Genomic DNA, 27,479 nt, shown 5'->3' with positions numbered 1-27,479 from the left:
TTTTTTCTCTTGTTCACTTCACACAAGCACATACATCAAATGCACTATGCTTTATATACGGCAGTAAAACATTGCATAAATGTTTTTGACTTTGGCATTATCTTGGGAAAATTAATAAAATAATTCTATAATTAAATTACAAGTGTTAAAACTACCAAGTATCTAAGGCACATTTTTTGTGCCCTAAAGTGTAAATTCTGTTATACTTTGAACTAATATGAGTATTTTATCTAATGACCACATGTTGAAGTACTTCTTAATTACAATGTATTTTTTTTTAATCCTGTAGGTCCTGGAACTCTAGAAGAGGTCAGACATTTTTATTTCTCTTTTTCTATTGCTAAACTTGGAGCATTTAACAATTACTATGACTCACTTTCTATTGTTATCAACAGACAAATAAAAAGTTTTACAAATATCAATGGTATTTTTTCCATTACTAACCTTACTTAATTGGAATCCTTGAAATATTATATGCCAGTTGGTATGCTGACTCACGGTAGTGTAATGCTGAAGTTCTGTCTGACTGCACAGCTAATGACTGAGCAGGACAGAGAATGAAATCTCCTTTGTTTGTTCCTAAGTATGTCACAATTTGAAAAAGAGAGAGTGAGAGAGAGAGAGAACGAGAAAAAGAAAAAGAGAGAAAGAAGGAAAGAAGAAAGGAAGAAAAGAAAGAAAAAGAAAATTTCAAATAAGCCAATTTAGCCTCAAATTATACAAACTCATAAACATTTATTTTAAAAATAAGTTGTCAATGAAATGCACATATGACCTTTTGCAATAATTACAGGTAATAATTATCTGTTTTTCTTGCCAGGAACAAGAGAGTGAAGGAGAAACATACGAAGACATGTATGCATTGCATTTGTTACCATAAGAATTTTCTTCTAAGATGAATACAACATTTTATAAGAGGGAGCATGGGTGTGCAAAAGCACTAAGAAGAAAAGGCTTTATTTACATGTGTGATTGTAATGGCAAATGGAAGTTTCTGTCTCGCCTGGTCCCTCAGCCATTTAGCCCCAAAGAAACACACAGAGGCTTATATTGATTATAAACTGTTTGGCCTATTAGCTCAGGCTTATTACTAACGACTGCTTACAACTTAAATTAACCCAAAACTCTTATCTATGTTTAGTCACCTTTTATCAGTAAGGTATTTTCATCTTGCTTCCTCTGTCTTTCCTCTTCCCAGAATTCTCTTAGTCTGGTTGCCCTGTCTATACTTCCTGCCTGGCTACTGGTCAATCAGTGTTTTATTAAACAAATATGGGTGACAAATCTTTAGAGTGTACAAAACATTATCCCACATGTAATGGCATCCCTTATTTCACTATGAAGAACTAAAATTTTTTAACTCTCCACGCTACATAGGACTCTGGTGACAAACTGCCACGTGAGACCTGCAAGCTACTTGAGAGACAGTCAGGGACTAGACTCAAGAATTTGTATTTCCCCCTCTCAGTATCCTGAGGAAATGGATTCATTGTGTATTGTACCTTCTTCACTCAGACACAGAGGTACTATGGGCTGCCGTTAGCATCCCGATGCCCACATTCTAATCTGCTGGATAGATATGAGAAACAACTCCATGACTCCACAATGGAGTTCAAAGAAGTTCCTTGGAAATTGTGTGAAAATAGGAGTTATCTTAGTCAATCAAATGTTGAGCTCAGGTGTCTTAATTTTCTCTACCTAATTATTCAACCAGTTCTAACTAATCGCTACATCAAAATTAATATGAGTGCTTGTGAACACATGCTCATGCATGCCCATGGAAGTGAGAGTGAGAGAGCTCAACAGGCCATGGGGCTTCCTGATTAGTGCCTTCCCTATGGTACATATTGCAGTGTGGGGGGGGGGGAGCTGGGGCTGCCAGCAAATGTATCTGTGACTGAGAGATTCCTGCTGGCTGTATACAGCATCTCACACACCCAGAATATTCACATCTTTAGCTTGTTGCCCCCACCTCATCTTTAGAGACATTCTTCTGTAGTGCAGTGGTTCCTGACCTACGGGCCCCTGTTCATTGAGCCACAACTTAGCCATTTCTATTCACAGAGAATCATCCAAAGAACGAGACAAGAAACGGGAAAAGGAGGAAAAGAAGAGGTTAGAGCTAGAACGGAAGGAACAGAAAGAAAAAGAGAAGAAAGAACAAGAACTAAAGAAGAAATTTAAGGTAAGAGCTCACTTGCTGAAGAGGAGTGTGATAGCATAATTTTGAAGCTTTTTTTGTAACATTAAAAGAAAATTTACCAAGTTATTTTAAAAACAATGCTTTTTGTTCAATACACCACCTTATCTCTACCATCAAAAATGAAACAGGACAAAAAAAATCCAAATAAAATTTAAGTAGTTTATAATTGGCGGGTACCCAGGGATTTTATGTTGATTGAGGAGATGAATGCCTCATTACTGTGTGCCATGCATCTGGAACCACACACATAGATGTCCCGATGGCACATCACATAGTAGAGCAATGAACATAGTGTTCCTGGATGAACTACATTTCCTTGTAGCTACTAGAGATGCCGGCATCTGAGTATGAACTATACATTTGCCTTTAAGACCCATTTCTAATCTCTTACTTATTTCTAAAAGCTGCTGTCTCTCAGGCTGCTTTAAATGCCTAAATTTCCAACCTCTATCTTTTCTGATCTCTGGTAATTTTGTCACCTCTTTTGCCACCACCATTGCGCTTCATGCATGCTTAAACTTCCTTAGCAATACCATATTTGATGGCATAACCCATCTGGTGTGTTCTGGTGCCTGCCTCTGAAGTATTTGGAGTGATGATCTGAATTACAAAACTGTCTTCACTTTTAAAGAAATTCATATCATTTTATTTAAATAATTACTTCTTTAAATATTTATTTTACTAGAGGATTTAATGCATGGAATTACAAAATATGACTCATACCTAACTTCCCAGTACATTTGTTATGTTAAAACAAAAGTTCAACCTCATGATGCAAGGAAAACATCCAACTTGGAGTCATTTGGATCAACATGGATTCCAAGCCCAGCTGCACATACAAGCTCTGTGCTCTTGGACTTACTACTTATCTCTTCTGAGGTTCAGACTCTTAGTCTTTAGAGTGAAAATAAGTGACATTTTCCTATAGTTTGTTATGGGATTGAATGAAATATTATATAAAAGCCACTATATCTACTATGAGTTTTCACAGTTTTTGAGAAAAAAAAAGCTTTTTTAAGTACAAGTAAAGTTATGATTTCAATGTGAAAACTAAAACAGTTTACTCATGCAGAATGCGTGACTACCAGGATGTATATTCTTCAAGTAAAAAATTAATTTAATTCATATATATATATTTATATATTATACTTTTCATGCAATATTGTTCATAGTTTTCCAGGATTTGAGATTAATTTAGAAAAATAAGTAATACAGTGTTTCACATATTCATTCAAATAATATTGCTAATCACTAAAACAGAATGGAGAAGTCATATCAACAGGTAGGAACTCAAGCGTTGTCAAGTCTGGGACCTTATAAGCTATATCCCACCCAGGTACTGATAGACACTGGGGTTTGTGAAGTGTGAGGTCCATCAGAATCATAGCACATCATAATTCAACTTAGATTTTTCTTTTCCTTTCTTTTTGCTGACATATCCATGTTTATTGACTACTAAAACAAATTCAAGATAATTAAGAAAGTCTGCTCAAAAGCTGACAAGATGATATGTATTTCACTGATGCAGTAAGAAAATGCCAGCATGTAACTAGTTCACATTCTGAACACTGTATGGATTCCAGTCCAGTGCAGCTGCAGATGATCTGTAATTCAAATATTCAAATTACAGATTGTTCACAAACAGAGGCCGACTGGAATAAATCCAGCTCAGCCCAAAACCTTTTTTACTTGGGTCTGCTTTTACTAATAAATTCCATAACTGATATGGTAGTTGGCTATCCACCTATGCTTTAAAATGTTTTTGACGATACATAATTAATATGTCACACAATTGATGACAGCATAGACTCAACAAAATAGCTTCTCCCCCAAAATATCACAATCCATATTTTTTTATCAAAAGACACCTTATCGAAGATACCAGTTTAGCAATAGAAAGTTCACATCTAGGGACTCATGCTTAAGACATATTATACTGCTATTAATAAGCCACCATGCTATCCAGAATATTAGTTGCAAAAACATTGCCTAGTATTTGTTTACTATTTTTGAAGCTATTTCTAAAATGCTATCTTATTTGTAGCAGATAGTATTTACTACAGGTTTATATTCAGCAAATGAAAGTACTGAAGGAAGGAAAGGACAGATGGACGGATGTAAGAAAGGGTGGGCTAGTGCACATGAGTACATACATGGTGCCCTTTGATTAGATGTTTTCTCCAGAGTGCTTACGTTCATCAGATCCCCACCACTCTCTCATGATCCACAGATACATGTTCTCCTGTTCTTTGTTGGTCTCGCTGTACCCCTATGATTTTCCCTTGACTCTTTCACCAGGAATGACAGTTGTGGGATTATTGTCTTTCAAAATTGTATTTCTTAGTGGTTTTCTGTTATGCTTTTCTGTCATCTTGTAGCTAACAGGCCCCATTCAAGTCATCCATCATGCAAAAGCATGTTGTGATGTCAAAGGAGGAAAGAATGAACTGAGCTTCAAGCAAGGGGAGGACATTGAAATAATTCGCATCACAGACAACCCTGAAGGAAAATGGCTGGGCAGAACTGCCCGGGGATCATGTGAGTGCACCTTCAAGGCTTCAAGGGCTGTCTTCTCTCTCTCTCTCTCTCTATCTATCTATCTATCTATCTCTATCTCTATCTCTTTCATTCTCTCTCTGTGTTGTTTCTGTAATATTTTTGATTAGTTCTTTGAGAATTTCATATAACCTATTTTTATCATATTCATCTTTCCTCCCCCAACTCTTCCTAGATTCAACCCCTTTCCTTTCAACCAACTTTGTGTCATTTTGTTTCCTTTTTCTTTTTCCATCAACACCAATTTACACTACCCGAATATTCTTGGATGTGTGGCCTTTCTCTGGAGTGTGGTCTATACCAGGGGCTATAAGCTTAGGGAAAACAGACTCTTCATTCCCCAACAACTAACAATGACTAGTTGCTTCTTGGTTAAGGGGCAGAACTTCATGCCTAACTCCTGACTCATGCTGGGATTTGATCTGGCTGGATCTTGACAGGTGATCTCTGTCATAGCTGCTGTGAGTTACTATGTACAGCTGCCCTGCTGTGTTTAGAGGACAGTTTCCTCATAATCATCCTCCACTTCCAGCTCTTACACTCTTTCTGCTCCTCTTCTGCAATATCCCTGAGCCTTTGGAGGACACACACCACCAAAGGCACTTCATTAAACAAATAAAAAGATGTCTTCACTTGCAATCTTGGCTTACAGACCTCTGCAAAGCCACAAGGTTTTATTTATTTATTTACTTATTTTTTTAATTAATTTATTTATTTATTAAAGATTTCTGCCTCTTCCCCGCCACTGCCTCCCATTTCCCTCCTCCTCCCCTATCAAGTCCCCCTCCCTCATCAGCCTAAAGAGCAATCAGGGTTCCCTGACCTGTGGGAAGTCCAAGGATCACCCACCTCCATCCAGGTCTAGTAAGGTGAGCATCCAAACTGCCTAGGCTCCCACAAAGCCAGTACGTGCAGTAGGATCAAAAACCCATTGCCATTGTTCTTGAGTTCTCAGTAGTCCTCATTGCCCGCTATGTTCAGCAAGTCCGGTTTTATCCCAGGCTTTTTCAGACCCAGGCCAGTTGGCCTTGGTGAGTTCCCGATAGAACATCCCCATTGTCTCAGTGTGTGGGTGCACCCCTCGCGGTCCTGAGTTCCTTGCTCGTGCTCTCTCTCCTTCTGCTCCTGATTTGGACCTTGAGATTTCTGTCCGGTGCTCCAATGTGGGTCTCTGTCTCTGTCTCCTTTCATCACCTGATGAAGGTTATTATTCAGGAGGATGTCTATATGTTTGTCTTTGGATTCACCTTCTTATTTAGCTTCTCTAGGATCGCGAATTATAAGCTCAATGTCCTTTATTTATGGCTAGAAACTAAATATGAGTGAGTACATCCCATGTTCCTCTTTTTGGGTCTGCCTTACCTCACTCAGGATAGTGTTTTCTATTTCCATCCATTTGTATGCAAAATTCAAGAAGTCCTTGTTTTTTACTGCTGAGTAATACTCTAATATGTATATATTCCATACTTTCTTCATCCATTCTTCCACTGAAGGGCATCTAGGTTGTTTCATAGCCACAAGTTTTATGTGCTCTGTCAGACGCTTACTCTATGGTACTTTTAAGTGAGCCAAGAATCAATTTGAAGATTCTAAAGCGATTGGCATAACACATTTCTTCTAACAGAAGTGGAGAACATAATAGCCTTTGTCAAATTTTACATTGTTCCTCACTAAAAAGAACTACATTTGCCATTTTAGACCTTTTTTCTCTCTCTACTTACTCAGTAGGATTCTTTTTCCTCTCTACGTGCTCAGTAGCATGTTCCTAACATGAGGCATGTGGGTCTGAAAGGCTCTAATGTTAATCCAAAAGGAACATATGGCTAGGCAGATCACAGGCTCTAGGAGAGAACATGGGTGTGCGCATGTGCATAGCCTGTGAACCAAACCCAGAGTTTGGGGCATTCGCCGCTCCATTCCCACCCCTAAAGAGAAACATGCAAGAGTAGATGAACAACTAATACTCAAATTATAACTCTAAAGTGTATAAGCTCCGGTTACCTAGACCCTTTTCCCTTTTGGTAGATGGCTACATTAAAACGACTGCTGTGGAGATTGACTACGACTCTCTGAAGCGGAAGAAGAACACTCTCAATGCTGTTCCACCGAGACTTGTTGAAGATGACCAAGAAGTCTACGACGATGTGGCTGAGCAGGATGCTCCCAACAGGTGGGTAACACACAAAGTGTAAGCCGATCACGGAATGCTCTCAATCGCTACACTAAATCACCATGTACCACAACCCTAGCTTGAGTGGAAGGCCATGGGAAACTCCATTGTCTTTTAATTTACTTGTTGGTCACACACATCTTGTAACTTGAAATACAATGGGCTGTACAGTCATGTTAAACATGTTGTCTACTACAAAGCATTTTTAGAATATTTATTATGATTTGGACTTAGGGATATATCTAAATGAGTATGATTTGGGAATCTATGGAGTAGAAGATATGAAATATAGTTCCCTTTTTTTCACCCTTCAGTCTCGGAGTCTAAATGCATTTTCTGTCATTGCTTGAAAATATAACAGAAAAAGAATGGCCTCCCTCCTTTGCTACTCCAGTAGACTCCTTAAAAGTCAAATGTCAGTCTGCTACAATCCCTAGATAATGTCTAAAGGTCCACTTTTCAGTATCTATTTTCTCAACTACATTAGAGCGCCATTTCCTCCTACAAAAATAAGCACAATTTTATAAAGCAGAGGAACAGAAACAGAACATCCTGTTTAGAGCAGGAAACAAAGGCCATCTTCTCCCTCATGCCCATTATTGGTTTCTCATAACTAGACTGAAATACTTGAGATCTTGAACTTATAAAGAGGAAAGGTTTATGGATCACATGTGCTGTAAGTTCTAGTCTGAGATCAAGCCAAGTGCATACACTACATACAAATATGAATAAATTCACGCTACTGATGAAATGAGCAAATGGTAGCTCTGCTCCTAACACATGACGTTCTCGAGGCACTGGATCTGAGACTCTCCAGGAGGAGACACATTCATTAGGAACATCAGCTACCCAGAATGCACTTGATTGTAAGTATTGCCTCATGCGCAGATGCGGCAGGGAAAATAGAAATGAAGATGAAAAGCAGAGAGGGTGCATCAACTTCTCCACAAATCAACTGCTAGAGTGTGGTGCACCAAGCCTTTCTACAAAGTTCCCTTGACAACAGTATGCTTTTGTTTCTAAGTTAACCAAAGATATGCATCAGGCTAATTCCTCCCCCTGGCCTGTGAAAGTAATGTAAAGATTGGTACTATTATACGGTTGTCCTGTATCTTGATAACGTCAAACTTACTGCTGTTGCTGGCACTTTACCCAAAGGTCAAAACGGGGTTGGGGTTGTAGCTAGGTTCAAAGAGGGCTAAGCCCTTGGAGTCTTGGATTCTTTCCTGCAAGATGGTAGAAATGGACAAATAGATAATGTCTAGGTTTTCCCAGTGCCCACGCTTGACTCTCCCATGATTCACACAGGAGATACAGGGCAGAACACATAACACTAGATGCTAAAACAGAAAAGGTTCTATTAGGGAAATAAGGATTTTTTTTTAAGATGATCTGGAATTAGAGAAGTAGGGGACACATCTTATAAAAGTTCCATCAAAGTCACAGCTTAAAAGTTTTTTCATAAAATAAGATATAATGATACCAGATTAAGAGTCAGATACTGTGGTTCTAAGATGCTGAAGAGAGTTGAATTAAAGGCAATAATAATTGTCCTAATTGACTCCTAAAATAACACACAGTAGTTTTTAAAGTAATTTTAAATTTAATGTGTAATTACTGAAAATTGCTTCTTGGGAAGTTTATTAAAAGCATGAGGCATAATTGCTGTGAACTATAGTACCCTAACCCATTGGTTCTTGCTGGTTGTGTATTGGCTATGTTATATTGTCTTGTCGTGATGCATCTACTACAATGAACGTCCTTGCTCTCCAAAGGTTTCATCCAAGTTTTTAAAAGAATGTTAACGTAAACAGTCGTCTCAGTTTTTTAATTTCCCTGCTTGAAAACTGAACAATTCATACATTTATTATTTCTGCTTTGTTCTCAGCCACGGTCAGAGTGGAAGCGGAGGTGAGATGAAAGCTTTCTATGTTTGCAGTCTTGACCATGTTTGAGTATGCTCATGCAAACACTATTTGGCTAACAGTAAGAGGGACTTTTTAGATTCCTATACATAAGGGATTTTAAATACGATTTTATTACTCTATATCCATTGTACATGATACTGATATCTATAAAAGATTTTTGTACAAGTATATAATGAATTTATCATATTTCCCCAACCTTCACCTTTCCTCCTCTTTCTCTCTCCACCCCTTGGTCACCTTTGTTCCCCTAGACAGTTTCTCTTCTGCTTTCTTGTCATACACACATATATGATCTTATGTAGCTATATAAAACCTAAGAACCAGAAATGAAAGAACTAGTGAGGTTTTTTTTTAAAGGTATTTATTTATTTATTTATTATTTTTTATTATGTATACAGTGTTCTGTCTGCATGCATGCCTGCACGCCAGAAGAGGGCACCAGATCTCATTATGGATGGTTGTGAGCCACCATGTGGTTGCTGGGAAATGAACTCAGGACCTCTGGAAGGGCAGCCCACAGTACTCTTAACCCCTGAGCCATCTCTCCAGACTCAATTAGGAGGATTTTAATGTGGAAAAAGGATTTACCGGGAGTCTACAAGCCAGATTCCAGTCCTGGTCACCAAGTGACTGTGAGGCAGTCACTTCTGTCTTCTGGGTTTGCCAGGGATGCTAGCGTGACTCCACTCCCAGTGTCTTGGGAAAGTCTTGGTTTCTACAGACTGTCTGAGCACAGAATAAATAATGCCCCTTGCTTCCAGAACTGTCCCTGTCTAGATGGCAGACTGTATAGCTACCTTGGTGATTCTTGCTAAAGACACAGGCAGCAAAATCAAGAGCTCAGATTCTCACACTGAAAGTTATATTTCAAGGTCGTTTTCCTGCACGTAGAAGGTTGCCAACAAATATACGTTGATATAACAAAGATCCAAAGAACAAAGCATAACAAATGAAACAAGAAAGGGGTCTGGTGTGCCATATATGTATTAAAATGTGGCCTCTCTTTTCAGAGTTTCATTTACTCTTAGTGTTTGTAGAGTTCAATCCATTACCAGCGATAAAGATCAGTCTTTTTTTCAACGTCTGCTAACTGTTAGCTGAATTTTTTCTACTGCCTCCTTACTTCTCTCTTTTCATGAATTTGACTTCCTCTTCTGTCTTACACATTCTCCTATTAATTCTCACACACTCGTTTTACATAAATCCAGAGTACCCATCATCATCACTCATTGCATTATTATGGCTTTTGGCCCTAAAATGTTTTCAAAATAATCTATAAAGCAACTGAATTATTAACTACCCATGTGATGCTGGGAAATTTTAAAGTTTTCTACTTAAACAGATAATATGAAAGCATCTTGCGTTCTGCATCCAAATAGGGGAGAATTAGTATCAAAACCAGAATGACCTATATTTGAACAAATCGCAAAATTGACAAAAGGTTTCTTCCCTCATCCAAATGAAGGTATGTTCCCACCGCCACCACCAGATGACGACATTTATGATGGGATAGAAGAGGAAGAGGCTAATGATGGGTAAGAATAATCACTGAATTGCCTTTTTTCATGCAAAATATTACATCTATGGAAATCTAGTTTTCATTTCCAGATAGGATTAAGTAGTAGAAATTATTGCTTTTAGTCAGTCCTAAAATTGACGGTAAGGGTAAATCAAGAATGATAATTGTATCACACTGTAAATGAAATGGTAGATTGGAGAGAAATCTCAATTATGAAGAAAAAGATGAAATGAAAAGAGGGCAAATTACAAGTGTTGTGAATGTTTTTAAACATTTTCCAATCACTTATCTATTAATCAATAATTTACTTTTACAATCGCCTCTGAAATTTGTCAGTTTAAAAGCCTGGAATGTTTTCTGCATAATGACATAACTATAGCTGGATGCCAGGGCTCACACCTGTAATTCCATTACTCTAGTGGCTTAGACAGAAGAATCACTTCAACCCAGGAGTTCAAGGCCAGTCTGAGCTGGTCAATAAACCCCAGGCTAACCTGGGCTGCAGAGTCAGAACCTTTTGCAAGTACATTGAGACCATTTGCTATCTATGGTATTGAATAGCTAATACTTTGCTTAATATTAAGTATCTTTATTTTGTAATAACAATTTTAAAAATCTTTTAAGTTAAATTTTCTTTCCATTTTAAAATAGAGTATTTAAGATGTAGTAATTATTTTACTTTCATCACAAGTAGACATTCTAAACTTAATTCTAACTGACTTGACCTAGCTTTACGTTTTAGGAACCTAGGTAAATCTTACGGGATAAGTAAAAAATAACCAGCCTGATGAAAGAAATATTCACTCACCAGAATTTATACTTAGTAGCCCCGTATTATTGGCTACAGTAACCTACTTACTGGTCAGCATAGTGTAATTATGTAAACTCTGAATGTCCACACAATGTCTTCGTGGTCTGCTGACTGTCCCATTCTGCTCGATGCCTAATGCTCCAAAGATCCATGCTGCAGGGCGAAGAGAAGACTAACACGTGGTCCTGGGGGATTTTGAAGATGTTAAAGGGAAAGAAAAGTATCCGAGAGAAACCTAAAGTCTCTGAGTCAGACAGTAATGAAGGTTCATCGTAAGAGTCAACTGACCGCCTTCAGTGCACAATAACTACACTAATACCGGTTTAATTGAACGCTACTAATATTGTATAACCAATAAGCACGTCCTGATGCACTTAACACCACTTTACTGATATTTTCCATTAATTATCCTACATTCATCTCATAGTGTGTATTAATCACATGAGAGGACTCCGGTTATGCTGAAATTATCATGTAATTGTAAGGTATTCTTTACTCTCCCTGCAAATTTGCACAAAGACAAACACACACACAGACACATGCACATACTCATACATATTCAAGCACACACAGTCATTCATCAATATGCATGCTACTTAGGATTTCTCCAACCTGTATGACCCCATCTAAAACTTTATTACTATTGCAGCCTACATTTTACATTATACTGACTGCTTTGAAAACTCATTATCTCTAGTAAAGCTAATTTGTTAAACTAAAGGACATAATTTAGAATTTTTTCTGAATATAGTATTGAAATTTTTATAACTGTTCTACAATAGTAATTTATTATCTTAACGATATACCTATATAGGCTCATTCTCAGCATTTCAATTTTATCTAAATAAATTTATCTAATTTATCTAATATATAAATTTTCTCTTCCCATCCATCCTCAAAACAGCCTCTTAATATAAGTTCCATCTATATAAATTGGAAGGATCCTAACCATGGAGAGCCTTTCTGCTTCGCCTTTTGAATGAGTTCATCACATTTCACTGAAATCCTTTTGAGTTGTTTTCACACTCACATTCCTAATTTTATCTGTTTGGGTAGAGCACCAGAATAGTAGTCAATAAACGGTACACTTGCAATTCTGAAAGCACATAGCAAGAAGTCTTCTCTTGAGCGACATTGCTCAAATATGACCTTTACCTGGGGTAAAGGAAGAGACATTTTCCGTCCTCTGTTCACATTCCCAAACTCTGAGTTGAAGATATTTGAGTGAATATTCTCAACTTCTACTTACCGGTTATTTCTGTGCTATACATGAATCTTTCAGAAGTGTGTATGTGTGTGTGTATGCATGTTTGTGTGTGTGTGTGTGTGCACGCGCATGTAGCTGTCATACTTCGGGAAATAATAAAAACAAATGTCCTTTGCTGCTACAACTAAATACCACCTAATCTTGGTTCCCTCCCACTCCTCTCCAGAGCTCTCACTGCCTGGTTGAAATATACATTCCTTTCTTGTTCATCATTGTCCAGTTTGGTGTAGATCTGTGAATACCAGAGAAATGAGGTCACATGCCAGTGACTGCTGTTGATTTTGACTCTGTAATTTCAGTCCTCAATTCAAATAAACAGTTTGGGCCAGACCTATGGACAGCATGAAGCTACGAAATACTGAGTCCATTTAACATACTCTGGTGTAAAAATATGCCCAAACTATAGAGCAAATCTGAAATATTGGTCTAGTGACTCGGTAACGTAAACAATTGTTTATGTTCTGGATGGTTTTTGAACAACAAAATTACTTCAAAACTAGTCTTGGCAAATGTCAAATTGATGGCTAGAGACTAGCAGGAAATGAAGGATGAGAAAGGTATGGTGCTCACCAGATTAACCATTTCACACCTCTAGAATACTGACTCTCACACTTCTCTCACATGTAAAGGGATTAAGTCCAAGGTTCGTGTTAATTTGATTTTAACTGTACTCTCTTCTTTTTTTCAGTTTTCCTTCTCCTCCTAAACAACTGGGTATGTAATAAAACCTGTGTGTTTTACAAATTATTTCTTACACCTGAGATAGTGAAGCATTGAAGGTCACCAAACATTGAATGTACCTGCTTGAAGTCCTGACTGCAAATGATAAATATGTCACATTGCATAAACAATTTCACCCTGAATGATGCCAATGACCCAGTAATAGAATAACAGACTCAAAAAATAAACACATAAAAAAATAAAAAGATTCACCTATCAGATACTTCTCATTGTTGTGATAAAACACCACAATATTTCTCCCAGAAGCAGCATGGCCAGGCCTGTCATAGCATAGCAGTAGAACATCCCTTGGTATCAACGTCTGTATTAGATACTTTTCTATTACAACAGTGCACCTTGGTGAAGGCAAGGAGGCTTGAGCAGAAAAACTGAGGCCTTGCACCTTGAGCCTCAAGTAACAACAGAGAGTGAGCTGGCAATGGTGCATATCTTTTCAACTCTCAAAGCCACCTCCAGTGACAAATCTCACCAAGGCCATACCTGCAAAGCCTGCCCAAACAACAGCACAAACTGGGGACCAATTATTCAAATGCCTGAGACCATAATGTACATCTCGTTCACACCAGCACAGATGGCTTCAAAGTACTAATCTGAAAGCCACTGAGGCATAGAGATAAGAGGCAGGTAATGGACACCAGCGTCAGCTGAGCCCACCCCAATTCAGTCCATGCTGAATATGCACAGTTGCTACTTGAAAGTGTGTTAAAACATGCAAAAGACACATAACCAGACACTTTTGGATAGTCTCCCTCTAACTCTTTAGGGAAAAGGGTAACAATGTCTTCTTTGTACAATTTCAGTTGTCATTTTGAAAATGCTGCTGGAACAGATCTTTTTAAGATTTTTTAAAGTTTCTCTGAATGAAATGTCTCTAAAAACATTGAAAGGCTACTTAAAGAGTTTACCTACTTAAATTCATATTCTTTTAAGTATGCTGCTGATGGTGGCACACACCTTTAATCCAAGCACTTGGGAGGCAGAGGCAGATGAATCTCGATGAGTACAAGGCCAGCCTGGTCTACAGAGTGAGTTTCAGGACAGCCAGGTCTACACAGTGAAACCCTGTTTCGAGAAATGAGAGAGAGAAGGGGGGATGTCAAGCTGGTGGCGTGGCTCAGTTGGTAGCACTATTTGATCCCCAGCACTTCACAAGCCAGGAATTGGGGCCATTCTCATTCAGCCCACCATACCAGTCATGGCATGTTTTCTATCAGTGTTGTTTCTCGTCACTTGATATATATTATCTGTAGAAATAAGATTTTCCTTTGAGGGCAGTACAATTATACTATCACTGTCAGGTGATGAATTAATATGGGACAAATCATTAAAAGAAGATGGTGGATGATAAATGATACACACAGCTAGATGGGTAGATGGGGGAGACCGACACAGAGGAGACCGACACCGAGCTATACAGATAGCTATAGACATAAAGAATATCTTCCTACTTTCTGCTGCCAGTGGCCAAGAGAGTTGACGTCTTCGGCCACAGCTTTTAAGTCTCGCCATTCATCCATTGATTACACTTGTAGGATTTTATAGTCACAGCACTATTCTAGGATTGTTGGTTTTTCCCCTCAAATAATGATAGTTGTCATCGTATTCACTGGTTTCTATTGTTGCTTTGTTCACTTATTGATTGTAAGATAAGAATGTCCCCCTTCCTTCCTTTGAGAAGCAGACAATGCCTTTAATAGAAATATATACAGTCCCTGAGAAATCTCTCACTATCTTGGAAGCAGTCTTTGGGTTTTAATAACATCATTAAATGTTCACATCAAAATTTAAATTAGCGACACTTCAATATTTGGTATTCTGTCTCTTAATAGATGTGGGAGAAGAAGTTTACGACGATGTGGATGCCTCCGACTTCCCTGCTCCACCTGCGGAGATGAGGTCATTAAAACGTTTTGGTTACCATGAAATGTTGACGTGGAAACTGCTCAGCAATATTGGGCTGGAGTAAAACTCCAGCGTGGTGTGTGTGTGTGTCATGTGCGGTCATGTAGTCTCTGCTCCTCTTTGCTCATGCTCTGCTTATTTCTGAGCACAGCTCTCAGCTCAGAGCTAAGTCTGCTAGCAAGTTATCCTTAGCACCCCCCTCCTCTACCCTTCCCCGTCCTTTCTCCTGACCTCAGACACTGGTTCTGCCCCCTGTTCCCTGACTAATCTCTGCTGGTTGCTGGTGACTCACTGCTGTCTGTATTCCCTAATTTACTGGGAATGTATACTTGAGATTCTGTTCACAGTAATTTTATGATTCATCTTCTCTTTTGTTTTTACCCTTTTCCCCAGCATTTTTCCTTGGATGTACTTCTTTTCTATCTCAGCCCTCTTCATTCTTCTCCCCTGTCCTCCATCAATGGTTACAGAATTTGTTGCTTAAAAGGACTTTCATGTATATCCTTTGGGATTCTCAAAAGTTTTATGCACATTTCTATTTTAAGTAAACAGTGATCACTAACTTCAGTTTATCTGAGGTCTGCATTTAACTTTAAGGTTAAAAGCATATGAAAATAAGTTAATATCAGTTAGCCCAAAAGGAGTGCCCTTTGAAAAATTTTCTGAGGTAGAATATAATGTACTAAAATACTTGCTCATTTTTTAATAGTTGTGTGAAATGACCTGTGTACAAAAGCTAGGAAAGTCCAACAGTGCCCTCAAGAAAGAGATGAATGAAAAAAAAATGGTATACTTGATTAGTTAAAGGGAAAAATTTACATTAATAATTTTAGTCATGCCTGCTGAGCTGTACTTAAGAATGCATGAGAGAACTTCAAGTATTTAGTCTCACCACGTTAAGCCAATTTTACTAAACTAGAAACAGTATCAAGATCAAAGAAACTGAAGGCAAAATGTGCCACTGGTCACAAAGGAATCAAGTTCTGCAGGCAAAACAAGCAACACAGATGAAAGAAGACCTCCCTCCCCTTAGCTGTCTGTGACAGGGGAATCTGCCTCCCCTGAGCTGTCTGGGACAGGGAAATCTGCCTCCCCTGAGCTGTCTGGGACAGGGAAATCTGCTCTCAGTAAAGTGTTCATCTTAATAGTCATCACCACCAGGACCTTGTGCCTGACTCTGATGGATTTCAATATATTTTTCATTCTGGAAACATCCCCACATTCCATGAGCTAGCTAGCTCTCCGGGAACCCAGAATCCTATCCTGGCCCTTTTCTTGGAGGAAAACAAACTCCAGCTGATTAAATTTGATCAAAGATGACTTTTTTTCCCTACCCATTGCTTATTTTCAGAAATTAAAACAATTCTATATTTTAAACACAGTATTCTATTTTGGAATAAGTTATTTTCAAAAATAGCTTGTGGAGCATTTTCAGCATTCATCCATGCTCTGATCATCCCAGAGAACTAATCTGGGCCAGCAATTTCACAAGTGCCCAGATCAGGAAAGGCAATAGATCCTAGGGATAGAAGCAAGACTGGAGGTAGAATGGCCCTTGTTCTTTTCACAGTCAACAAGATAAATGCTTAAAAAGAAAGAAAAAAATAGAACCAAACATTTTAAAGAAGCCACAAGCAAGTTTTTTCTAAATAATCAAAATGAAAATACCAGTGTCAAATTTCCACTATTCACAAATATTCTAGTACTTTAAAAACAACAACAACAACAAAAAAAAACAACTCCCTTCTACAGGCAATCACACTTCTTCCTACTCTGCCTTGAACTTTTAGTTCCCAGTGAGCAACTTAATAAAGTCTCCAAGATAAAGCTCGACTATAGACTATATTAGCTATTATCTTTAAGATGCTCCCTTATGACCAGCACTTCCTGTCTTCAGTGCTGCCTCCATTTATTTCTGTAATATTTCTCTGCCGGAAATCAAGTCTAGGGTGTGCTATGTGAATACTCCCCAACTGAACTCCATCTCCTCTCTTATAGCTCCCTTTTAATTAGATGTGAAAACACTAAGTTACATACATTTTATAAGCCATAAAAACTCAGTTCTTTAAAAAAGCATTTTGACCCTTTTTAGTAACATTATCTCTGCCATTCAGCTTTCTACAAAGAACTAGAAAATACACGGGGCTCAAGTACAGGTTTAATTACACGAAACCATGGTATGAAGCTCTGTTTCACCTTATTCTGTTTTATGATGGGTTCAATCTGACCTTTCACCTACAGCTTAAGTCATGTGTATTATTTAATGACGGACCCCTTCTACATGTCAGAAACCTATAATTGATTATAACAATCAGTACTAAATTAAAAACAACATTGAACAAAAATTTATTATTATATGATGGGCATGGTGGCACACACCTTTAATCCCAGCATTTAGAAGGCAGAGGCAGGTGGCAGATGTATCTCTGTGAGTTTGAGGTCAGCCTGGTCTACTTAATGAGTTCCAGTGTATATTGTAAGTCCTTGTCACAAAAAAGAGAAGAAAAATAAAAACAAAAAGCAAACCATTGAAAATTTTAATGTTAAGAATTAAGTCTCAGGCTGGGTGGTGGTGGCACATACCTTTAATCCCACCATTTGGGAGGCAGAGACAGGTGGACCTCTGTGAGTTCGAGACTAGTCTAGTCTACAGAGGAATTTCCAGGACAGCCAAGGCTACACAAAGAAATCCTGTCTCAAAAAACAAAAAGGAGAATTAAGTCTGTACTATGATCTGTTATTTTCTGTTTCTCAAAGTGTTGGTTTATATATGTTCTGTTACCCTAGTCAAGGAATTAATGTTGGAAAGACAAAAACAGAAGAAAAAGATCCCAAGAAGCTAAAAAAACAGGAAAAAGAAGAAAAAGATCTCAGGAAAAAATTTAAGGTATATATTATTTAATGCCATTCAGAGATCAAAGTACTGATGAAAAATTTCAAAATGACAAAGTATATTCTTTTAGAGTATGGTTAACAATACTAGCACTATCTTTCATAACTTTTCTTTGTTCCAAATATGTTGTAAATTTAAATTTATTCCTACAATAAATTAAGCAAGCAAGCATCCATGCTAGTATCCTCCACACTGTGATAACCATTTAAATTTAGATGTCCTTTGACCTTTGGTAAAGTGATAACCTATAAAGTTTTGTCACGTGAAGTTGGTGAGGTTATGAGGTGTCTAGTTGTTGTCTCAAGGCTATGATGAAATTCCCAGATAAAAGCATCTTGAAGGACAAGGGGTTTCTTTGGCTCACAGTTCAAGGCTACAGTATGTCATGGAAAAATAACAGAGACAGGAGCTTGATAGAGCTGGTCTCATTGTGTCTGCAGTCACAAAGCAGAGAGACACGCATGCATACTAGAGTGTACCTTGTTTTCTCCATTTGATACAGTCCAGCATCCCCTGACCAGGGACTAGTCCCACTCAGAAGTAACATAGTTCTTCCTATATTAATTAGCAAACTCAAGATGACCCCCCACAGGCATGTCCAGAACACAAACCTTCTTAATAAACTTGTCAATGAATGAATGACTGTAGTAATATGTATCAGTAATTTCGATGTTTACTTATTTCAGTACGATGGCGAAATTCGAGTTCTCTATTCAACGAAAGTTGCTTCCTCCATAACTTCTAAAAAGTGGGGAGCTAGAGAGCTGCAAATAAAACCCGGAGAATCGCTTGAAGTGATTCAAAGCACAGACGACACCAAAGTTCTCTGCAGGAATGAAGAAGGCAAATGTAAGTCCCCGCTGAAGCCACACTGCGCGACCGACGGTTGGTGGGCTGCAGCGGTCGCTCATCTCTACTAACTTGCTTTGTTCTGCGGTTTATGGGTTGCAGGACATATTAGGAAACTGGAGATTCTCGTATGCTGAAATCAATAAATTCTACTTTAATGTCTATAAAAAGCTTTTGAGATTATAATAGAATTACATCATTTCCCTCCCTATCTTTCCTGTCTCCAGTCTCTCCCTAGTACCCCTGTTGTTGAATTGGTGTGTCTATTTAATTTTATTTTTTGACTTTTCAGACTACATGCTTTTCATAATATTTATGAAATCCCTTTCTTGGCTGGTATCCTTGACCATTCTTAATTTCCTTCACGTCTGATCTATTCTCTACACACTCACTAGGACTTGGAATGGTTGCTGTAGAAACGTATCCCTCCCTCCTCTCAATCACCGCAAATGGCCTTGCAAATGGTATCCATCTTTCCCACATTCTCATCCAGCCCACTCCTATGTGAGCCAAATGTTTTCAAGAGCCCACACTGTCTTTAGGATAGCATATACTAAATGCCCTTCGTCATCCAACCTCACGGACAGCAACTGCAGTTTGTTGTCTAGCACGGACATCCGAAAGTAAAGGACGTGTTTGTCATTCCCTGAATAAATTTTGCTGGTTCATCCCACTGTGCTACTTTATTTGACTTGGAATGCATAACTGTCCATTAAAAACAGCTCAGTGATCATCTTAAATTGGAAGCATCCTTACTCCTTACTCTCCCAGCTACCCAAGGAGGCTGCGTCTCTCCCCAACCACACCACTTTGACTTCTGAGTGGTTTGTTTCATGAATTTGCTGCTCTTCTTAGGCTTCGAGCCCACACAGAACCTCAGTGAAGTGTTCTTGATGTTGGATTGTTGGCACTGGTATAGTGTCTCAAACTTGGAGTTAGACTGGGTAGATTCAAAGGAACACTCTAGATGTCTAGTGTAACAACCAGATGAAAGTCCTACACAAACACTCACATAAACGTCTGCTGGCTTGGCCTGATAAGCACTGTTAGCTTGTGAATCATTAAGGACTCTAAATCTGTTCCTTCCTTATTTTTACATCTTCGCATGACCAGCAATGGGTGTTTTGCAGTTCAGCACCAGCATGACTAATGTTTTCCTCCCTCTCCGTTCTTCTTCAAGCTACCACAGAAAAGGACGCGACCTAAGGCTTATAGCGAGCAAACGAGAGGTTAAAGCACAAAGGACAATCTCTTTGCCGCTCTGTGGAGCAAGAGCCTCAAGTGTAGACATTATTAATTCAGTCGGGTCTCACCCAGAGACATTTGGCAAGTGTGAACTGTGTAGGCAGTGACATCTTAAATATATATATATATATATTTCTGGCACATTCTCAAAAGTTTAAAATTGCTAGCTAATATTTGCATACGTTCTACAATCTGATGCTCATGAGCTGAGAGTTTTCCCACCTCCTGTCACTGGAGAAAACTTCCTACAAAAAAAGAAAGAAAAAAACTGAGGCATGAAAAAGGAGTTATTTGGGCTATAATGTTCTGTTTCCTTTAGGCATCAGATAAAGATTTCTGAGAGCTTTGCTGTCACAAAGCTAGTTAATAATTTCTTTTTTTTTGCTTTTTTTTTAACAAAGCATGCTCATTGGAAAAAAAATTTATTCAGAAACTTCAAAAGTCAGTCTGTGTGAGCACACACCTAAAATCCCAGTATTTGGGAGACTGACTGAGGAACAGCACTTGAAACCAGGAGCTCAAGGACAGCCTGGGCAATGTAGTGAAAACTCACCTCAAAAGTAGTAAAAATTAAATTGAATGAATGAATGAATGAATGAATAAAATGTTTGAAGTCATTATGGTAAAAAGACTCAGAAACAATACAAAGAGAGAGAGAGAAAAAAGGAGAAAGATTAGTTCTTGTGAAAACCAAAATAATAAATTACATTCAGTTTTAGGCACCACTCACTGTGTCTCATTTCCTTTCAAGTTTGACATTGGTTCACTTGCCTGAGCAAGTCCACACAGTACGATTATATGTTTTTAACTGTGGGAGGCCAAATTCAGCAGCTTAACTTTATTTTCTGCAAACACAACACATGCTGTAAACAGGCAATAGATGCCATTTCAATTAAGGAAAAACTGAAAACTACAAAACCACGTTAATTTCTATTTTTTCAAGGCTATTATCTATTTTCTATTTCCTTAGAAATTCCATATTTCTAATGTCCTCTCACGGGTGAGTTGTTAGTCCTGGGACACATCTATCCCATGGCAAGACAGCATTTTAGGAAGAAACTGACGGGCACATATGGGGGATGGGTGTTACATTCCTAGCTGTTCTACCCCACTACATATCCCAAGACATTTGTTGCAGCCACTGTGTTCTGCTCTGTGAGCAGGAGTTTTCCAAATAACAACTTTCTGTGTCATGTGAGAATCCAGGGAACATCAGCTTCCTAATATTGCAAGGCTAAACATAGTGGCCGTTCTGCACCATAACCATGACTTTGTTTTGTTTTGTGGGTTCTTTTGTATTTTCTATTGATATCTCATATTGGTAAGCGAACATGAACCATGTGAACAATGAGAACATTTTCTTCCTGCATAAAAAAAGAATTTCTGGGAACTATACTGCCAAGATTACATGGCGAGCCATGGCAAGTCACTCATTTTGACTCTATCATGAACTGTCCTTGAATAAAATACAGTCTTAGCCCTTGAAAGTGCTAGACAGCAAGACCTATGTGACATTAAAAGTCAGTATTCCTGTAAAAACACTATGTAAGTGGTTTATAGTTAGTGAGCCCGACATCGTCACATGATCAAAAATCTAAAATAGAGTGAAGCAGCCTCATCCTGCATGTGACCACCTACATTGTCATAAATATTCAGTCATTGATACCTCCCTTTCTCCCCTCACATATGTACTGCAAAGAAGAGACAGAGAGAAAGAGAGAGAAAAAAAACAGAATTAAACAATAGTATCTGCAAAGGAATCATCAACAGAAGATAAAGATGTATGCTCTTGAGAGTATAAGAGAATATAGCTTTTAGAATTAACTCATAAAGGTGAGATAATTAGCTGTACATTATTAATTATTAACTTTGACCATGTAAGGGACTGTTAGTAGTGGTTTAACCAGGTCTGCGAATTTTTTTTGCAGTAGTAGGAGCAGCTCAGTCTCAACATGAGACTCTTAATCTCAGGGTCGTGGGTTCGAGCCCCACGTTGGGCGCCACTCTGTTGAAATAGGAGCAGCGGGGCTGCGTCCGCCCACATGGCTAGCTTATGCCCCAAAATAACAACACACAAATTGTATTCATTTAAACACTGCTTGGCCCATTATTTCTATGCTCTTCTCGGCTAACTCTTGCACCTGGACTAGCCCATTTCTAATAATCTGTGTAGCATCAGTCTTACCAGGAAAGATTCTAGCCTACGTCCATCCTGGGCCGGAGCTTGATCTTGTCTGCCTCAGAGAGCAGAGCTCTCGTGTCCGCCCGGGAGAGGGGAGCATGGTGTCTCTCCTCCAGAGAGCAGAGCTGTCGAGTCTGAGCTCACTTCCTCTTCCTCCCAGCATTCTGTTCTGTTTATTCCACCCACCTATGTTTTAACCTATGAGGCCAAGCAGTTTCTTTATTATAATTGACCAATGACCTTCCTCCATCATTTTTTTATCATAATTGTGTTTTAAATTAAAAGTGATTTAATTGAAAAGTAAATTACCTAAAAACATCAGCAAATAATAATCTTAATCTTCAAAAAGGTGGTTAAGTCATCTTTAGTTTTAATTTCACAAACTGTATTTCTCATAATCTTCCTGGGGATATTTTTAATGAAGACATTTAATATTAGAAAAATATTAGTCTTTATCAACATGTCATAACTTGGTGCATATACTGATAAGGCCTGGCAACCTGAGTTCAATCCCTGCAACTCACATAGGAGAGAACAGATTTCTGCCAGTCATCTTCTGACCTCAAAATGATTATATTAAACAAAATAAGCCCAATTCAGAAATACAAATGCCCCATGTTTTCTCTCATATGTAGAACCGATATCTAAATGTGTATGTGGGAGGAAGGCCTAGGAAGAAGAGCATAGGAGGGGAAAGGGGGACCTTGGAGGAAGGAAGGGGGTAATGAAATTCGTGTGTCAAGAAAACAGAAGGAAGACTCTTTGGAAGGAGGGAGGAAATCACCAAGAGAAGGGCAGGAGACACAGGGAAGGCAGCCAGAGGAGGAAAGAGAAAAGACAAAAAATATAAGGATTTATGTGTGAAAATACCATAGTGATGTTATCTTTTTTTGCTGTCTTTAAAAAATTAATAAAAAGAAAAACATAGGTTAGGGGAGGGATCAGTGATAGATGCTAAGGGGGGGGGAAGAATAAGCGTGGGTAATGCGGGCATAAACATGATCAAATTACCCTCTGAGCATGTTCTGTATAGATATAATTATTTAATATATTATCCTTTTAAATATTTTTAAAAATCTGTCTGTGTGGCTGTGTCATGAGTGGGTGCCTGAAGAGTCCAGAATAGGGTATAAGATCCCCTGGAACTGGAGTTATGGGCAGTTATGAGTTATTTGATGTGAATCTGGGCATCAGATTGTGTGCTGTGGATAAGAAGGGGCCCCTTAATCTCTGAGTCATCTCTCCAGTCCCTCGGTATTCTATCTTAATATAATTATTCCCTTGTATGTCAACTTTGGGAACTAGACATTAAGTAACTTTCAAAGCTCTATCTGCAATTAAATATATTTCCTTTTTCCCTTTATAGATGGCTATGTTCTTCGGAGTTACCTGGCGGACAAGTAAGGCCATCATTTTCTTCTATTATCACTGTATTTGTTAAGAGACTCTTCTGGTTTCCTTAAGGAGTCATTTCCAGAATGCCATGGGTTGAGCAATATATTATATTTGTTTCAATATAGTAGTACCAATAACAACGCTGAATATGCCCATCTGAATTAGGAAGAAAGTCTATCTCACTCATGGTGAATAGTCTCATATACTCCTTTAGCTGTCTGTTTAGCAAACCCTGAAGACACACAGGGAAAGCACTACCCTTTCCACTAATTGTTTGCATTTTGTTTATTAATTATTATAGTAGTGGAACAGAACGAGCTAGATCCAAATGGTGTGTGCCGTAGGTACTAATATCATCAGTTAATAGCTCATAGTTTAGCTCCTAACTGAAGATTTTTCTATACTCACACCGAGCATAGTGCTCTCTTCTGTTGCCTTATTGTCAATATGCCCCCTCAAAAGAGATACTAATCAATGACTCTTGTATTCTTCTGAATAAGACCTTTTCACTGTCTGTCACAGCCTGGTACTTGTAAGCCCTTGGATTCCTCTCAAACATTTTAAGATTCTGCAGCAAAACACCCAGAGCAGAAAATTAACCCCACTATATTTGTAAAAACTGACATAATGAAAGAATCAGGGATTCACAACCCGTTTACCATAAGCAGCAGGACACCCATGTGAACAGGGCATTGCATGTTAAGAGTTCTGTCCGCGAACCAATAGAGAGCGGACAGGGAACGGCCTTAACATCTGTGTTTTCTTCAGCATCTATATTACACTGGTGGGCACGGGATATCTGAAAGGCTTTGTTCTAAGAAAGGTGCACATTTTCTGGGAAGAACGTGTCACAGATAGGAGCACATCTTCATCTGTGATGACTTCAGGATGGTAAAAAGAAAACGGAGAAAGGACACTCAGTGGCTATTGGCTCGCTACCTGTTAAAAGGCATAATTCAATAAACATTTGTGAACTAAACAGCAGGAAAATCTGTCCTCTGCATTCACATCAGATTTCCACTAGTCAAATGCTCCCTCAGCCTCAGAGACAGGATCCAAACAGAAGACATAGGGAGCGTACAGCATCTGCCACAGTTGGCAGAAACAAGGGACCTCGTGCTGCTGCGATAAAGCCCAGAGATAGGGCAAGGAACCAAGAGCATGTCCACCCTCACAGCTCTGAAGCCAGGCACTGCATCCTCCATTTCAAGATTATGGTCATAATTATAATATATTTTTATATTGTTTATAAATCACTCATTTGACTATGCACCCTTGAAATCAAAGCTTACATCTGGCTCATAGTTGTCTCCCAGCATATGAGAACAACTCAGTGTTTGTTAATGAAATGTTTCATAAAGCTGCAGGGCTAAGCAAAACCTGAAAGTGTATAAAAGTAGCCAGAATTACTGCAGTGGATGTAATCTTCACAATAAGTAATATAAGAAAATTCTATGACTATATATTCCATAGTTAGTATTTAAATGCTTTAAACTTGATATTTATGCACCATAACTAGGAACACGTGAAAACAAGATAGCCATTTTCCATGTCAAATATATTGCATTCATTTAAAATTTGAAACATTTGAAACTCAAGTAAAGGTGTAGATCTAGTAATAATGACTGTCAAAATTCATTGCACTTTTGGATTGAGGCCCCTGGATGAGGGTTTTGCCTTGGCAGTTCAGTTTGTTTAGTTCTGTACCCAGTTCTTAGGGATTCAGGGGGCCTATGACCTTGGCAGTGCTCAAAGTAGGGCATGATCTGTGCTCTCAAAACATCTGTCTATTATTCGGTTTGTAGAATGAACGAGAAGTCAATAGAGCCAGGGAAAGGAGAGCTAGAGATGGATGTAAAATCTTTGTCCACTTACACATGCACATCATAGCTCGCTTTACCTCTCATGGTTCTGATATATGGCAATCATATTACTGCTAGCTTCTATATATTGATGTTGGGAAGATATTCTCTATACAATAAAAAATGTGGTTTTTCTGTGTTTACAGTGATGGAGAAATCTATGATGACATTGCGGATGGTAAGTCTTGTGCAGCTCCCACCATGGTAACTGAGAAAACAGCTTGCTGACTGAGAGCCATCAGATATGATCAGAATTTGAGTTTCTTTAAAATGTGAGGGAAAGTAATGGTCTGGTGTTGTAGAGAGAGGGAGAGGTTCATCTTCACACACGGTTATGAAATTAAGTGAAAATAAAAGCGTATTTATTCTCCAGAATGAGAAGTATAAGACAACCGTGGTAGTTCAGACCTGTAATCCTAGCACTTGGGTGGTAGAGGCAGGAAGATCAGAAGTTAAAGGGCAACCTTAACTACACAATGAAAGTTGGGGCAAGCCTAGGCTACATGAGACCTGAGTCAAGAACAAGAGAACAGGAAGAGGTAGAAGGAGTGAAAAGGAGTGGAGGGAAGGGAGAACTCTCGGGTAAATTTTGTATTGTAGCATGAGTTAAGAGTTGCTGCGCTTTTTTTTTTTTATCAAAGAAATGCATTTGTAGTTAATAGGTAGCTTGTTTTAAAGCTAACAATATTTATATCACAGCAACCATAATGCCCAAGAAGCTAACAATAGATTATTTTTGCAGCCTATAAAATATGAAATTAACAAATCCTAAATGAACAAATGTAAAGCTGACAAATGCTAAAATCTGTGACTAACAAATCTTTAATCAACAAACAGATACACATTTCATAACTGATAACACTACTAAAATCATCAGGTATTTTTAAATGATGATTTAAAACATTAATCTCAACAAAACGTGTGCAGTTGTCATGTTGCCCGTTAGCTGGTGTGCGTATGTGAATGTGTGTGCTTGTGTGTGTGAGGGTTTGCTTGTGTTTGGGTGTGTGTGTGTGTGACTGTGTGTGTGTTTTGTTTTGTTTTGTTTGAGAAAAGGTCTCACTACACAGCTTCTGCTGGCCTGGAAGTTGCTCTCTAGATCAGGCTGGCCCTGAACTCACAGATCTCCACCAGCCTCTGCTTCCTGACTGCTGGGATAAAGGTGTTTGCCAAAATACCTGGCATCATCCAGGGTTTTATTGTTGTTTTTTTTGTTTTGTTTTGTTTTTTTTACTTCAGTTTTGGCATCAAACCTATTCCCATAACTTGCAAGCAAATGCTTTTCTGATAATCACCTCCCAGCTCCGACCTTTTAGTCTTTAGCTTGAGAAACTTGTCAATGCTTAACTAATTTCATTTCCAAAAAGTGATGTGATGTCAGAATAATTAATCTTCAGTCTCATTTGATGAAGAATAAATTTGTCTAGGAATGTTGTTGAAACTGGGCTATCAATGAAGGTGTCTTAGTTAGGGTTTCTATTGCTGTCTTGAAACACCATGACCAAAAGCAAGTTGGGAAGAAAGGGGTTTATTAGGCTTACACTTCCACATCATAATTCATGATTAAAGGAAGTCAGGACAGGAACTCAAATACAACAGAAGCCTGCAGACAGGAGCTGATGCAGAGGCCATGGAGGGGTGCTGCCTACCCATTTGCTCCCAATAGCTTACTCAGCCTGCTTTCTTGTAGAACCCAGGACAACCAGCCCAGGGATGGCACCACCTACAATAGCTGGGCCTTCCCCCTTCAATCACTAATTAAGAAAATGTTCTACAGGCTTGCCTACAATCTTATGGAGAAGGTTTATCAACTGAGGCTCCTTCCTCTGTGTTGACTCTAGCTTGTATCAAGTTGACATAAAACTAGCCAGTACAGAAGGTGAAATATATCTCATTTCGCTTAACTAGTTTTGTCTTCTTAATATAAAATAAGTAAGTTTTACTTTTTTTCTAAAT

The 27,479-nt window shown here is 38.5% G+C and overlaps 1 protein-coding gene across 2 annotated transcripts in view; it reads left to right on the top strand.

Moving 5' to 3' along the window:
- Fyb1 (FYN binding protein 1) overlaps nt 1-27,479 on the top strand; it is a 72,802-nt gene that overhangs the window by 44,892 nt on the left and 431 nt on the right. The window contains exons 4-17 of one of the 2 annotated variants that reach the window (XM_041631086.1): nt 290-309; nt 821-855; nt 2,065-2,185; nt 4,582-4,741; nt 6,785-6,929; nt 8,818-8,840; nt 10,323-10,392; nt 11,334-11,459; nt 13,143-13,168; nt 15,025-15,091; nt 17,885-17,984; nt 18,677-18,839; nt 23,633-23,666; nt 25,670-25,701. In XM_041631086.1, coding sequence (XP_041487020.1) covers nt 290-309; nt 821-855; nt 2,065-2,185; nt 4,582-4,741; nt 6,785-6,929; nt 8,818-8,840; nt 10,323-10,392; nt 11,334-11,459; nt 13,143-13,168; nt 15,025-15,091; nt 17,885-17,984; nt 18,677-18,839; nt 23,633-23,666; nt 25,670-25,701 — 1,122 coding nt within the window. The remainder of the gene's footprint in view (nt 1-289; nt 310-820; nt 856-2,064; nt 2,186-4,581; nt 4,742-6,784; nt 6,930-8,817; nt 8,841-10,322; nt 10,393-11,333; nt 11,460-13,142; nt 13,169-15,024; nt 15,092-17,884; nt 17,985-18,676; nt 18,840-23,632; nt 23,667-25,669; nt 25,702-27,479) is intronic. The other variant, XM_041631087.1, reaches the window with a different exon arrangement.

This window comes from Microtus oregoni, unplaced genomic scaffold (assembly GCF_018167655.1).
Source record: "Microtus oregoni isolate MIOR12 unplaced genomic scaffold, Mior012 000036F_ref0000092, whole genome shotgun sequence".
Taxonomy (NCBI): Eukaryota; Metazoa; Chordata; class Mammalia; order Rodentia; family Cricetidae; genus Microtus; species Microtus oregoni.
This window is presented reverse-complemented; position numbering and strand designations above follow the sequence as displayed.